This window comes from Hypanus sabinus, unplaced genomic scaffold (genome assembly GCF_030144855.1).
Source record: "Hypanus sabinus isolate sHypSab1 unplaced genomic scaffold, sHypSab1.hap1 scaffold_608, whole genome shotgun sequence".
NCBI classification, from domain to species: domain Eukaryota; kingdom Metazoa; phylum Chordata; class Chondrichthyes; order Myliobatiformes; family Dasyatidae; genus Hypanus; species Hypanus sabinus.
Window position 1 is genome coordinate 203,543 of NW_026781464.1, and position 16,762 is coordinate 220,304.

The window sequence follows — 16,762 nt, forward strand, 5'->3', positions numbered from 1 at the left end:
AGAGTGTAGTAGTTCATAAACTTATTAGGGAAAACTAGTATGGTATATTAACCACTGTTACATGTGGGTCAAACGATACTTTAATTAGCATTGTCGGTGTGCTATTAGTGCCTGAATTACAGGTATGATACAGAAACAGTATACAGAGCAGTATTGGTTTCCCACATATTCGCCTGACAGTAGGTGGGTGATATTTTTACATGTGGAGTTGTAATTTGTTCAGATTACTATTCTGATTTGATGAGTCTTAAAACAGGTCTTTCTGCTGGAGGTCAGATTTACTGTTATAAAATCATTAATTGTAATTCCACATACAACGTATTGATTTACATGTCATCTTCTGCAAGATCGTAGCTCACAGCGGCGTTGGGCGGAAGGAGCGAGTTGACGATTTTACTGAAAAACAGTTAAGAGTCAACTCTGGATATGGACCTTCCACTTAGAAATCAGAAGCTGAGGAATTGCGGGGTTAACAATTGTGGGCTTTTTCCATGACTTCTGGCATAATGGGAACAAGGGCGTTTAACAAATGGTTAACATATCATACTAATTTACTGAATGTATTACAGAATACGTAAAAGTGTTATGTTGATGTGAAAAGGAGGCTAAACAAGAAGGGAAGGAATTACATAGACGTGACATAGACTTGGCCAAACATTGCTTAATTATTCCTTGTGTCATGTTGGGAGACATCATTCTGGGTCGTGTAGATTTTGTCATAATGAAAAAGTTACACACATACTATTTTAGAGTGAGGCATATCAGATAGAAAGAAATCAGATTCACGATTCAATACAATTTTTAAGGTTAATAGTTTTAATTTAAAAACGTTCCGAATTTGTGGGAGGGATTTTAATTTATTTCACAACATTTTGTTCCATTGACTATAATCTATTGGGTTTTTGGGTTAATTTATCATTCACCAGGAAAGAAAATAAGCAGCGAAGGTTTTATTTACAAATTTCCAGCACCGTATGACAGTCCAGTTGGTGGCACGAAAGCGCATTTAGGTTAGACTGTCCACCGCTCCTTATTCAAATCCCGCCCTGACCTCTTTGTCGTTAACTACTCATCCAAGGGGAAGGCCGAACCTGGTTTGATTGATATTCGAATAGACAAACAGTACCTGAAGAGTGCGGCAAGGTCGGACTGAGATTGATGGACGTGAATGGGAACAGATCGACATATTCACATACCAATGGATGGTCGGCTTTCCGGAATAGTTCTTTGACAGAAATCTGGTGGGGCCACGGGGGTTCAGGATCGGCAAGACAGTGGTTTTCCGCCAAAACCTATCCACACTCCCTTCCCCCCCCCCCTACACACACACACAAACACACACACACACACACACACACAGACACACACACACACACACACACACACACACACACACACACGCGCGCGCGCGCGCGCACGCGCACACACACTATTGTCACGGAGAAGTCAGTCGATGAGGCAACCCGGCCGGGAATTATAACTGAGGGTGAAATTGATATGCTGGAGCCCGGAATGGAGACACTTCGGCCGCCTCTGGATTGTACTCAGGACCTGGATTCATTAATGAGCTGAAGCACCCAGGTGACCGGATACTTCACGGCACTGATCACGTGCTCCCTGAATTTCGACTGTGTGACCATGTAAATAATGGTGTTGGTGCAGTAGCTGAGATCCCTCAGGAAACCCCCGACGTAGTGAAAGATCCATTCAGAATCATTGAAATCGAATCCTTTTCCTGAAACCTGATAATATATGACATTTACAGTGTACGTCATCCACAGAAGGATGAAGCTGCCGGAGAGGGTGAAGAGTAAAACCACAGACCTCCTCCTGCTCTCCATCTCCGGGTCACTACGACTCTCCCTCTTGCTCTGACCCTTCAGCCCCTTACGGACCCGACTGGCCACTAAAATGTGCCTGACTGTCAGAGCGTTGAGCAGCAGGATCCCAGCATAAGGTAGAAATGGGGTTAAAAATGTATCAAACCAGTCGTATCCAACCCACCCGGAGTCAGTGAAGTAATTCTCTAAAACAGCACAGAACCAGGGTATATTGTCGATGATCATCACGTGTTGAAACGTGAAACATCGCGGAAGGTTTTTCAGACGGAACAGTACGCCGGTTGTTGTTAGAACCACAGCCGCAGTTTGCCCGGTGCAATGTTTCGTTTCCAGCTTCGTGCAGCAAATAATGACAAACCGATCAAAGGTGAAAGCGACGGTGAACCAGACAGAGCAGTCAGTGGCTGCGAATCTCAGTACATGGATAACACTGCACACAGGGGTGATGTACAGGAAATTTACCGGGAAGTAGTACACATTCAATTGAAACAATATGACCTCGGTGTCAATAGTCAGTAGATCCGCCGTTGCCAGGCAACCAGGTAGCGGGTGGTGCAGGTGGAGAGGCCGCACTTCCCCCGGGAAAGGATTACAATTGTCAGAAAATTCACTTGACAGAGAGAGAGAGAAGGAAAAGAACATCACCCAGGACTTATTCTCGGGGACGTAACACGGGATCGAGATTCAGCTGAAGATCCGGGGCTCGAGATTGTAAAATATGGAAATCAGACACGGGTTACAGTTTCCCCTGACCTGCCTTTTTTTTCAATTTGGAGGTAGGACGAGCTGAGGAATCGGCGGCGAGAACATCGAGCGGCATGAACAGCAATGATCTGTGGTCTCCCGAGTCCAGTCGGTGAAGGGGCTGATTTAACTGATTTCACTGATTTAACCGTAACTGACCGCGCCTCTGGAAACTCTGCATCTGACGGGTCCAATAAAGGATCCGGAGTGGAGCCACACACACAAATTATTGGAGCAGCTGGCACGTCAGGCAGCAAGAATGGAGTTGAACAGACTCGCCGAGACCGTCCTCAGGACGAAGCCGTGCAACAATTCACGACACAAATTATTGGGGTAAATTAGGTCGTTTCCAGACAGCCGCCGAGCAGATTAGATTGGAACGTGTAGTGGTGTGTGTGTGTGTGTGTGTGTGTGTGTGTGTGTGTGTGTGTGTGTGTGTGTGTGTGTGTGTGTGTGTGTGTGTGTGTGTGTGTGTGTGTGTGTGTGTGTGTTTGTGTGTGTGTCTGTGTGTTTGTGTGTGTGTGTGTGTGTGTGTCTGTGTGTTTGTGTGTGTGTACGTCAGAAGCCAGCTAGCAAACAGCTTTATTATTTATCCCCAGCGCGGGTCTTACACAAACACACTGGACAAGGATTGTCTGAATTTGCCCTATCTGTATAACACTCCTCACACTGTATTCCTCAATGAAATTTCCCATCGTGTTTCGAACTTCAAGTCCCCAGCCAACAGTCCCTGTAAACTTCATCGGGCCAAATTTATCTCCCTACTATTAAAGTTTTTCCATTATTCACGAGGAAGAAAGATTGCCTCATCAAAAATATTAATATTAGCTCAAGATTGTTTGCTTTCTTATGTCTAATCATACACTAACATATACCATCCTTTCCTGGAGACGTCCGACCTGCATTAATAATAGCCCTCTTAATTCACACATAGACAACTCAACATCACTGATACTATCATTGCTCCACCTGACTGCCAACACACCAGTGCACCCACTGAGAACCTTATCCCTACACATTTAACCTCTTCGCTTAAGTTATCTTGTTTATGATTCGCGGCAAATGACACAGTCAATAACCCAACCGTCTCCATTTGAGTAGCAATCATTTTACCCTCATCAATCAATACTGAAACATCAGGTTCATTACGGACCGTACTACACATTTCCTTTAATGATTAGCCAAACTTCCCTAAGTTTAATATCCCTTCCAGAATAATCTCAATATGTCCTCCAGTAAAGGCTTTTCGCAATCTTCAACAATTTCCTCAGCACAGCCTGTAGCCTTTTTATTGTTGATAAGGTCACTGGGAAAATGATACTTCTTAACTTGCCTAAACTCTTCAATTCCCTCCCTAATTTAACCTATGCACTCTTCAGTCCACCACGGTGCAGCTTTTCTCCCATGAATTCCATTTTAACAGGAATCACTTTCAATACTATTGGATGAATAATGTGACATTACATTTTATTGTTAAAATCGACATCAACCTCAACATTCAGCCCTGACAGACGCTGTTCACGTAAAGCTTTAAACTCATCCCAATTTGGTTCAACAACAAAAAAAAAAATCACGTCCGCCCGATTTGCCTCTTGTCCCTGATATAAATCTAAACAACGGCTTATAAAGACAGACAGATGTCACTTCCCAATCTTTCATCACCCATAGCGTCCAACATGCTGACGACAGCCAATATGTTCTGAACTAAAACTAAATATCTCCGTGTATCAGAGTTATTATAAATATTGTGTTTCGTGGTGAGAGTTTCCTGAACACATATCACATCGGGAGGATTTCACAAGTCAGATATCATGTATTTTTTATAGAGTATGGAACATTAGAAATCATTTTTCTCGCATTCCTCTGCAATATTTTAATCCCATAATGTCGACTGGGATTCAGACACCAAACGCTTCAGAGCTTCATTTACAGCTTCCCACATAGCATCAGTTATAACAAGATACTCCTCTGCAGGTTTCAAAATACTTTCAATTTCCACAGTTTGATGTGACAACTCAGCATCAGAATTCGCCAGGTCGGTTCTAAACATCACGAAATTTATTTTATCCAGCTGTAAAGTACCGTTAATAAGAGAACTGTCATGCCGGCATAGGTCCATTGATTTCACGGGCTCTTCTCCCACTGGGAAGAGAAGAAACTATCATCGTTTTGTTTAACTGTGTACAAGATCAATCTCACTGACTGACGTTCATATGAACTGACCGTCGTATGAATTCATATTTGGCGACAGGCACGTCGGCCGCTGACAACTGCGGGAAAAAGTGGATCTGAGCAACGACAGGCCGCGTGCACATCTGCCCCAATCTCAGCCCAACCACTTCTGCTCCTTCGCCATTTTGGAGTTGATCGATTTGCTGCAGTCGGTAGGTCGCCAGCCCGCCGTTAGTCTCTTCGGGCGGAGTTTGTTGTGGATCAGGAACAGTGTTGAGGAGCGAACTAGGAGCAAACGCAATAGGACTGCTGCACCATCGATAACTCTCCGAGACGTGAGCAAAGGTAGGCTTTTATTGGCTGGAAGAAAGCACAAGCAGCAAGTGACTACCACAGAAGCAGTCAGCAGGGGGGCCGTGTCCAGACAGGTATATGTAGTTCACCACAATGACTACAACTCCCAGGCGGCTATGCGCCTCCCCAGCCCACAACCCCAGTTCAACAACTGCCGCTGAGAAAATCCAAAGACTGCCCGATTTCCCGTTATCTGGGCAATATCCTTGTATACCACCGTCCAAAACCTCCAGAACTTTTTTTTTTCTCTATAGTTTTATTGCAACACTTCAGTTGCGATTAAACTAGAGATCCATGAAAGTGCAGAGTAACTACTTCACACCAGAACTCAGCGCCGCGACTAGTAGTGACCACTACCCATCATCCTATGCAGCTACTTTCAGTGAGTTATTGTCATTGGCGCTCCGGCTCGCCGGCGAATGTTAACAGTGCCTTGTAAGATTTTTCATCCTGTCTCTCGTCCGTTCTCTTCACCTCAGATTACAAGTTAATTGAAACAAGTGAGTGAACCATTTGCCGATACATTTATAAACAACAGAACGCGTTAGGAGCCAGGGTTACTTGTGAGATAATGTCAGCTGTATGGTAACGAATCATGGCCAATCGTCCCACCGAGTCCGCACTGACAGCAGATACACCATCGCACTGATGTTTCATTAATGAAGACCGTCTAATCTGTTCTGTCGGTTCGCAATCAGAGCAAGACATTAACGAACAATTAAACGACCTATTGTGAAGGCAAATTATATCGGTAACCACAACCTTCAGGAACGGAGCGTCAAGTCGACCAGCTTTGAAGTCACGCTCCAGCCGGAAGGACGTCAGTAGAATCGAGGAAGGTGTCGTCTCTTTAACAGAGGCTTGGTGAATTCGGGACATGTGAGAAAAATTTTATAATTCGGTACAGAAAGAATACAAATTCATGTTGAGAGAAAGACAGAGAGAGAGATCAGCATTTCGATACCAATTGTGGCCATTGATGCTACGATTAATGTCTCTTTTTTTTCGCCTGTGTCTGAAACAATACACCGAAACAGGTAAATATTGAGTTTACTCGACAGCACAACGAACTAAGGTGAGAGGCCTCTTACAGATATCATAGAACATAGAGCCTATGTATTGCCATACCAGCTAAAAAGCAAATCAAAGGCACTCAAACTCTAATCCCACCATCCTACCATGTCCATATACCTCGATCGTCCTTACATCCAAGTGAATATCAAATCAGTAGATAGGCACATCGTATACCACCTATAAATTTCCTGATATTGCAAGTATTGCTGGTCGAATCTCAGATGGAGACGAGAGAGCGAACAGGGGCGAGATACGCCAATGTGTGGTGTCACAGCAAAAACATTGCACTGAACGTCAGAGAGAGGAAAACAGATTATTGTGGACTTCAGGAAGGATGGAGATACCGATCCTCATCGGGGGGGTGGGGAATCAGAAGTGCAGAGAAGAAGCAGTTTCCAGTTCATGGGTGTTAAGATCTCTGCGGACATAACCTGGTGCCAGCATATCGATGCGGTTATAATGAAGGCAAGACAGCGGCTATACAGTACTTCTGTACAATGTCCTCTGTATGTTACTCAAAAGGGCATCTTTGGTTGGTTAAGAGTGGGAATGCTTCTTTGTCTGATAAGCGTTTCTCTCGCAGTTGTTTAGCTTTAGACTTGCTGCTGTGGGGATTGTATTCATTTGTTCATTGCTAACCAATGAGGCTGGGAGCTTGGGGGAGGAGTGTCCCGGGTTTTCAGGAGAGGAGGGAAGGGGACGCCGAGGAAGGCGGACGTGCGCTGCACTGCTTGGTTGAACAGCGGGGTGGTCCCAGGACGTGGAGGTCGGAGAAAAGTGACGAGGGGCCGAACGATGTGCACGAAACTGACTGAACTTTGATGTTGGCGCCTTTTACTTTTTCTTTTCTTTCATATATATATCTAAAGGTTCCAGGAAGCAAGGGGCGAGTTTCTTAGGCTCGTTTTTGAGAAGGATGTCTTTGGATGAAAGCCACACCATCTGCCCAGGTCGATACTCAGGCGCAGGAGTCTGGGGATTGCGCAGATTTATAGGGATGCTTTCGAAATTCTGAGATCTCACAGAGTTTTGGTGTCTGCGGATTTGGAGTTGTGACGTGTCTAAATTTTACATCATTCACAGATACTTTCATAATAGATATATTTTTAATGTCCAACAGTGTTCTTGTTACTTTATGGTGGCGGCACCAATTTGCTGATCGGTTTGAAGTGATCCTTGCTCTGGTAAAATCTAATGTGCATGTGTGCATGTTAACGGGATTGTGGTGCAGACTGAAATTCGGATTGCGCCGGTATAGGGGTGCGAGGATGAATATGTGACTCCACGCAGATTTGCTGTACAACCATACTTTTGTGTAGTGGTTGATCTCCAAATGTATTCTGGGGCATATGTGAATCTTTATTGTCCAGGCCGGCATTTTCTGAATTCTTTAAAATGATTCGCATTCTGAGATTATGCTTTGGGACGTGTCAGAGTGATTAGGGTGCGCGCCGATTTGGGGATAGAGCAGATTCAGGACGTCACCTACAAATTTGCGAGGCACAGTTACTTACGCAGTCATCATGTGTACTGTTCGAAATGATTATTTTCTGGGATTACGTAAAACGCATTTGAGGTTCCCAGCGGGTTTGATGCACACGTGGATTTTGGCTCTTTCTTGAGGATGTGTGCGTATTTGGGGTGCACATGGGTTTGAGATGCGAAATTAATTGGAACTTGCGCAGACTTAAGGGTTTCTTCTCCGATAAAGGGATGCAAACCATTTGGGGGTTTGTGCACCTACACTCCATCCGCCGAACAGGCGGTATCTCCAAGTGGTCACCCATTTTAATTCCACTTCCCATTCCCTTTCCGATATGTCCATTCATGAGTGACTCCACTATCACGATAAGGCCACACTTAGGTGCGAGGAACAACAGCTTATAATCCGTTTGGTTAGCTTCCAACCTGATGGCATGAACATTTCTTTCTCAAACCTCTCCTTCACCATTTTCTACCCCTTTGTCTCTCTCTCTTAATATCTCCTTGCCCGCCATAGCCTCCCTATGGTCCAGCTCCCCTTGCTTCATTTTTTTCTTTCCTCCATAGCCTTCTGTCTCTTTCAGCAATCTACTTCCAAGCACTTTGCTTCATCCATCCACCTCCAAGTTTTACCTGTCTTCTGGCGTTTCTCTTTCCCCTCACATCACCTTTCAAATCTACTCCTCTACTCTTTTTGCCCTCCAGTCCTGCTGAAGGGCTTCAGCCCGAAACGTCGACTGTGTTCTTTTCCATAGATGCTGCTTGGCCTGAGAAGTTTCTCCAGCATTTGGTCTAATCAATCCCCCCACCCCGTTTTGTTAGGTGCTCAGTTATATTGGGCCGTAATGTACAGCATACAAGTCTGCATATACCTTTGATTCATCTAATCGCATTCAGGAGTTGGGTAAATCTCCAGTTGAATGCTATACACAGGAGAGAAAGTTAAAATATGGTTGTCTTAGGAATGCATTCCTGTGAATGACCGGGACACGCTGTTACATTATCACACTGGTCAGTGTTAAGTCTCCAGAGACAACAACATTATCATCACGGTCAACGGTGGTCAAATGCATGTGCACCCTCATACCCAGCAGCAGTATGCACGTATCTCGAAAATGCGTGTGAGTCAGAAAATCTGCGTACTTCCCCAAGTAAGGACGGACATTAGGCGATTCAGACGAAGAATCATTTCAATCACAAAATAGCTGCCTTGTCATTAACTGCTCCACGCATCCCAAAGGTCGGGAGCACATCACCAAATCTGCCGATCAACCCGAATCCTTATGAACTCCCAGATACACACTCCATATTCGCCGACAAACCCCCAAATATGTTATCCCCAAATACGAGCGCATCCCCATAACAAGAACAAACCCCAAAAGCCGTGTGCATCCATGTGCACCCCAAGACCCTGTGCAACCCATTTTAGCTGACACGCAATACCCAATACCCAATGCAGCTCGCACCCTAAACCCGCTGACAACCCCACATGCCCATGAGATTTTTCCGAGCAAGATGCATTCGAAACAGTTGAGAAAATGTATCGTCGACGTCAATAATCCGCACTCAACACATTCGTGTGCAAATCTTGACCCGCCAACACACCCAAATCTAAGTGTGTGCACGGCCATGTTTGAGACTAAATTTCGAGTGATGTCTAAGTTTCTTCCTGAAATCTCACCGGCGGTTGTTTTTTTCGCCTTCTCTTAAATTGCACTAATTTCTAAAGGCGCAGCGCAGTCCCTTTAAGTTTTAAATATGTTACAGTATTGATGAAGAATTAGACCAATAGTCTGTAGAGTTGCCCAGCGCTCCGGATTATCGGAATTTACTTTAGCAGAGGCTTTGCATCAATAAATCAAAACAGCCCGCCGTGAATCCACAAAACGTGTGCATATCACCAAATCAGTGCGCACTCCAAACACACTGACACACCACATATATAAGAGATAACTCTAAAGCAGAATTCCTGTCCAACAGTTCAAAATATGGCTGTTCCAACAATTAAAATTCGCACCACCCAAAAATATGATTGCAACTATTGATTGGTAAACAAACAGCCCCCGGAATATACGAACATCACATCATCTAATTACGTCCCCGTAATTGACTACAGACCCCTAAATTGGCGCGTATCCCCAAATCCTTGTGCGTATTTGCTGCCAAACCCTAAATATATGCACACCCAAATTCAGCGCTCACCACATATATTTGTGGATTCAATTTTAAATCCGTGCGTATTCCCAAATCCAAGTTCACACCATAGCAGTGTGCACGCCTTATTCTCCGAAAATGCCCAATATCTGCACGACCCAATTCAGTGCGCACCCCAAAGCCGCTGACATCCTGACATGAAGTTTAGAATCCTTTCAAGAATTCATTCCTCGACATTAAAATCCGCACACAGCCCAAAGTTAATGTGCAACTTCAAATGCGCCAACAAGCCTAAATCTTTATCTCACCCCAAATCCGTGATTACATGTACACAGTCCCAAATCCATGTACACCTCAAATACGGGCTCCATCAACTAGGAACGCACCCTAAAATTCATGTGAATATCATACCCACGGAGAAAACCACTTGCACATTAGATTATCCCAGAGGAAGTATCATTTAAAATAATTCACGTCAAATTTCAAATTAAATTCATTATTCACGTGATCGAAATGAAACAACTTTGAGATTCGGCACACTTTCAAACCGCAGGCACCGCAAATACGTGAAAAATCCCCACAACTTCAAAACCGTGGACGCACGCGCACTAATTAGATTATCTCAAAAGAAAAAAAAACAGACAAAATCTGTGTACTACGAGCCCCACAAATGAATGTGAAGGTTTCAGCGTGTTTGGGCTGCGCATGGTGATGCGCACCAATTTGACGATGCACATGGATTTTGTGATGAGCACCAATTTGACGATGCAAATGGATTTGGTGATGAGAACCAATTTGACGATGCACATGGATTTGGTGATGCGCACCAATTTGACGATGCACATGGATTTGGTGATGAGCACCAATTTGACGATGCAAATGGATTTGGTGATGCGCACCAGTTTGACGATGCACATGGATTTGGTGATGTGCACCAATTTGACGATGCACATGGATCTTGTGACGCGCACCAAGTTGACGATGCACATGGATTTGGTGATGCGCACCAATTTGACGATGCACATGGATTTGGTGATGCGCACCAATTTGACGATGTACATGGATTTGGTGATGCGCACCAATTTGACGATGCACATGGATTTGGTGATGCGCACCAATTTGACGATGCACATGGATTTGGTGATGAGTACCAATTTGACGATGCACATGGATTTGGTGATGAGCACCAATTTGACGATGCACATGGATTTGGTGATGAGCACCAATTTGACGATGCAAATGGATTTGGTGATGCGCACCAGTTTGACGATGCACATGGATTTGGTGATGCGCACCAATTTGACGATGCACATGGATTTGGTGATGCGCACCAATTTGACGATGCACATGGATTTGGTGATGAGCACCAATTTGACGATGCACATGGATTTGGTGATGCGCACCAATTTGACGATGCACATGGATTTGGTGATGCGCACCAATTTGACGATGCACATGGATTTGGTGATGAGCACCAATTTGACGATGCACATGGATTTGGTGATGAGCACCAATTTGACGATGCACATGGATTTGGTGATGTGCACCAATTTGACGATGCACATGGATCTTGTGACGCGCACCAATTTGACGATGCACATGAACATGGTGATGTTCGCTGATTTGGGTTGCCTTTTCCAGTCGTGGGACACAGATAGATTTGCTGAGTTGACGGATCAAAAATTGCGTCCGGTTTATTAATACCGAGGCTGCCACTTTTTCCATTGTATTTTATTGATTGTTTCTCCGGGAAAATCTGATGTACCAATGGCGGAGTCCGCGGGTTTAGGGTGTGCACTGAACTTACGATTGCGCAATTTTATTTCTTGTCGATGAATATGGGTTGCACACGGTCTTGTGGTTCATGTGGATCTGGGGTTGTGCTTGGATTTAGAAGTGTTCTCTAATAAAGAGTTGCAAACTGATTTAGGGGAGTGCTCTGATGTAAGGGTGCGCACCTTTTAGGGATAGCAAATTTAGGGTTGAATCTCCACGTTTTTGTGAGTGAATATCGATTTGGTGACGTGGTGGTTTTTAACAGACAGCCATTTTCTGTTAACAATGATTATCCGTCTGGGTCTTCTAATATGCCTGTGGTACTTGAGGATGTGCGCAGATGTGGGGCTGCAGGATTAGTGATCCGGATTTTAGTGTAGTCTTGAATACGGGGCTGCACACGGATTTCGGTTGTGTCGCCGATCTGCAAAAGGACTTTGGCGCACACATGGCTTGCTAACCACGAGACGGTCATTGATAATCCCTTATGCCTCTCGGGTATTAGAGGGTTTGGGGTGCGCACCGAATTTGGGTTTGCGCATATTTAAGGGTGCTTCGGCATAAATGGGTGGCAACCGATTTGCGATGCGAACAGATTTACTGAAATCACCGGATTTGGGGTTTCATGCAGATTAGGTCATTTTAGGTGAGTTTCGCCGAGTACTTGTGCACAGTGGTGTGTGGATTTGGATTTTGATGGTGCTTTCTAATTGCACTAAATTGCACAAACCAATATGAGTGCACAGGACGTCAGTATGGATTTGGTCCTCGCGATTTTTTTAAGGTGAACGCTGTCACTCTAAAGCGATCCTTCCTTTGGGAAAATCAAATGTGTACACGTGAGTATCAGCAGGTTTGGTGAGGTACACGGTCTTCGATGCTCCCGGATTTGGGGACCTGACAAATCTCACGGTTGTTTAATTGATAGATACTTTATTAATAAATACACTTCCAGTTTTCTACGCTGCTCTTGCTACGATTTTTAAGTTGGAAGTTGCTACTTTCTGAATTATTTGAAATGATTTCTCCTCTCGGATAACCTAATCTGTAAGTGGGAGGTGTTGACAGGTTCGGAGTGCGCACCCATTTGGGTGTGCATACGGATTTGGGAGTGCACGTGGATTTTGGTTGTCGGTGGAATTGGGTATAATGCCAAAATTCAAATTGCTTATTTTACAGATACTCGGATAAATAATGCACTTTAACGTTGAGCCTTGTTCTTGCTATTTTTTAAAAGTGGATTTAGCTATCTTGTGAAATGTTTGAGATGTTTCTCTGAAAAGGATAAACAATTGTACATATAGGGGCGGACTCAGAGATTTTGACATGTGCGCAGCGAGTTTAGGTACACACGGATTTGGGTGTGTCGGTGTACTGGGGGGGGGCTTGACGAATTACAATGTTGTTTCACTTACATATACTTTACTAATAGAATTCGGAAGTTTGTTTTAGATTTTTGAATGCGAAGCTATTTTGTGAACTGTTTGAACCGTCTGGGTCTTCTAATATGCCTGTGGTACTTGAGGATGTGCGCAGATGTGGGGCTGCAGGATCACACAATCCGCTGTCACACAGAATAAATGTCCCTCTGCACTATCCCATTACACACTCCTGGAATCAAACTCTGATTCACATTTTCTTGTAATAAATGCAAGGACGTCAGATGTGTGTGTCAGATCGACTGAAGATATATCCACACCTGAGTGAAGCTCTCTCCACACCATCCCATCACACACTCCCGGGGTCAGACACAGAGTGAACCTCACTCCACACCGTCCCATCACACACTCCCGGGGTCAGACTCAGAGTGAATCTCCCTCCACACCGTCCCATCGCACATTCCCGGAGTCAGACACAGAGTGAATCTCCCTCCACAAAGTCCCATCATACATTCCCGGAGTCAGACACAGAGTGAATCTCCCTCCACACCATCCCATCACACACTCCCGGGGTCAGACACAGAGTGAATCTCCCTCAACACCGTCCCATCACACACTCCCGGGGTCAGACACAGAGTGAATCTCCCTCCACACCGTCCCATCATACATTTCCGGAGTCAGACACAGAGTGAATCTCCCTCCATACCGTCCCATCACACATTCCCGGAGTCAGACACAGAGTGAATCTCCCTCAACACCGTCCCATCACACATTCCCGGAGTCAGACACAGAGTGAATCTCCCTCCACAAAGTCCCATCATACATTCCCGGAGTCAGACTCAGAGTGAATCTCCCTCCACACCGTCCCATCGCACATTCCCGGAGTCAGACACAGAGTGAATCTCCCTCCACAAAGTCCCATCATACATTCCCGGAGTCAGACACAGAGTGAATCTCCCTCCACACCATCCCATCACACACTCCCGGGGTCAGACACAGAGTGAATCTCCCTCAACACCGTCCCATCACACACTCCCGGGGTCAGACACAGAGTGAATCTCCCTCCACACCGTCCCATCATACATTTCCGGAGTCAGACACAGAGTGAATCTCCCTCCACACCGTCCCATCACACATTCCCGGAGTCAGACACAGAGTGAATCTCCCTCAACACCGTCCCATCACACATTCCCGGAGTCAGACACAGAGTGAATCTCCCTCCACAAAGTCCCATCATACATTCCCGGAGTCAGACTCAGAGTGAATCTCCCTCCACACCGTCCCATCGCACATTCCCGGAGTCAGACACTGAGTGAATCTCCCTCAACACCGTCCCATCACACACTCCCGGGGTCAGACGCAGAGTGAATCTCCCTCCACACCGTCCCATCACACATTCCCGGAGTCAGACACAGAGTGAATCTCCCTCAACACCGTCCCATCACACATTCCCGGAGTCAGACACAGAGTGAATCTCCCTCCACAAAGTCCCATCATACATTCCCGGAGTCAGACACAGAGTGAATCTCCCTCCACACCATCCCATCACACACTCCCGGGGTCAGACACAGAGTGAATCTCCCTCAACACCGTCCCATCACACACTCCCGGGGTCAGACACAGAGTGAATCTCCCTCCACACCGTCCCATCATACATTTCCGGAGTCAGACACAGAGTGAATCTCCCTCCACACCGTCCCATCACACATTCCCGGAGTCAGACACAGAGTGAATCTACCTCCACACCGTCCCATCACACAGTCCTGCGGTCAGACCCGGGGTGAAGCTCCCTCTACAGCGTTCCATCATAAACTCCCGTCGTATGGCACAAACTGAGGCGCCCTCCAAACTTCCCCATAACACATTTCCGGTACCAGATATAAACACACTCCATACCCTCCTATCACGAATTCCGGCAGTGAAACTCAATATGAGTGTCCACTCACAGAATCCAATGGACAAACACATTACGCTTTTACATCATACCCTACAGAGGTCAGACAGAGAGTGAAGCTCTTTCTCCCTAAAGTCCATCATGAGTTCAGGCTGCTCACTGTCACATCACATGGTCTTGTGGAGAGCAACAGAGTGATGTTCCATCCACACCGTTCAATCACACACTGCCTTGGTCAGACACATTGTGAATCCGTCTCTCCACGACCCCATGACACACTCCTGGGGTCAGACACAGATGAAGCTCCATCCACACTGTCCCATCACACACTGCCTTGGTCAGACACAAAGTGAATACCACACTCCACGGCCCCATCACACACTCCAGCTTTAAGGCACGGGAAAAAACGTCCTCAGCACACGTGGCAAATGAACATAGGCATGGAACATAGAATAGTACAGCACAGTGCAGGCCCTTCGGCCCATAATGTTATCCTGACCCTTAAACCTTGCCTCCCATATATATCCCCCACCTTAATTTCCTCCATATACCTATGTCGTAGTCGCTTGAATTTCAGTGTGAAATCCGTGCATTTCCTTCCCCAATGTTTTTACTTCTAGGTCAATTTCGCCAGCTTTTTGGCTATAAACTCAATCTACACAAATGCGAACACTTTCAAATTAATAAAGAATCTGAAACATTAGTATTTCGTGACCTCCCTTTAAAGCAGTTAATAATCAATTTACTTTCCTTGGTATTACACTTACAAGGAATTTCAAGGATCTTTTTCGTGAATATTGTGCTTATCTTCGGAACTCTACAAAACAGAGTTTGTCACAGTGGTCACCCTTATCTATGTCTCTGGCAGGTAGCGTTAATGTTATTTAAATGTATATCCCTCCTAAATTTTATGCTTATTTCAATCTATTGCATATTTTTCCTAAAGCTTTTTTTGACTCCTTAAACTCCATTATTTTGTCCTATTTATGGAAGGGCAAACGTTCTATACTTAATAAAGCTTACCTCAAAAAATCTGAAGAAAAAATTTTTATGGTTTTACCTAATTTCCGTTTATACCTCTGGGCGGCTAATATTCGCTATCTTGCTTTCTGGTCCTTTATTCGTAACCAATCTGATTGTCCTAAATGGGTGACAATGGAGTTAGCCTCCCCTGAGGTTTACTCTATTTCTGAACTTCTTGGATCTGCACTCCCTAGTTGTTTGCCTACACTAATTGTTAATCCTCTTATTAGACATACTCTGAGAATGTGGGCCTAGTTTAGAAATTGTAATGGCCTTCATGCTGTCTCTCTTTCTAGTCTTATCTTGCATAATCATCTTTTCTATCCTTCCATGCAAGATTCAACATTTCATGATTGGTACAGAAAGGGCATTAGGCATTTTAAGAACTTTTAATTGATAATCGTTTCGAAACTTTCCAACCACTTTCTGCAGAGTTCAATCTACCTAATGCCCAGTTCTTTAGATATCTTTTCATTAGACATTCCATTGATCCTTTATTGTCCAATTTTCCTGCGATGCTTGAGAAAAAAGTTGTGCACCCTTTGATAAAATTAGAACGGCTTGGGAGCATGACTGAAATGTTTATATTTTATCTGTTGCGGTTCTGGACTCATTTCGTAAGTCAGTTAATTCAACTTCTTTTTGTGCTCGTCACTGCTGTTTTACAGTTTAAGATTGTACATAGGCTCACATGTCTAAATCTAAATTGTCCCGATTTTACCATAACATTAGTCCTTCTTGTGACAAGTGTAAAGGGGGCTAGGCTTCTCTTATCGATATGTATTGAGCCCGACCTGGTCTAGAGGAATTTTGGAGAGACTTTTTCTTAACCTTATCCCATATTCTTAATTGACACTTAGAATCTTACT

General features: G+C 44.7%; 1 protein-coding gene across 1 annotated transcript in view; it reads right to left on the minus strand.

The window, feature by feature from the left end:
* Positions 1–326: 326 nt before the first annotated feature.
* Positions 327–16,762, minus strand: part of LOC132389591 (uncharacterized) — a 29,057-nt gene continuing 12,621 nt past the window's right edge. The window contains exons 5-6 of the mRNA XM_059962076.1: positions 4,809–5,042; positions 327–396 (exon numbers count right to left, since the gene is read on the minus strand). Of these exons, the coding sequence (XP_059818059.1) occupies positions 327–396; positions 4,809–5,042 (304 nt within the window). The remainder of the gene's footprint in view (positions 397–4,808; positions 5,043–16,762) is intronic.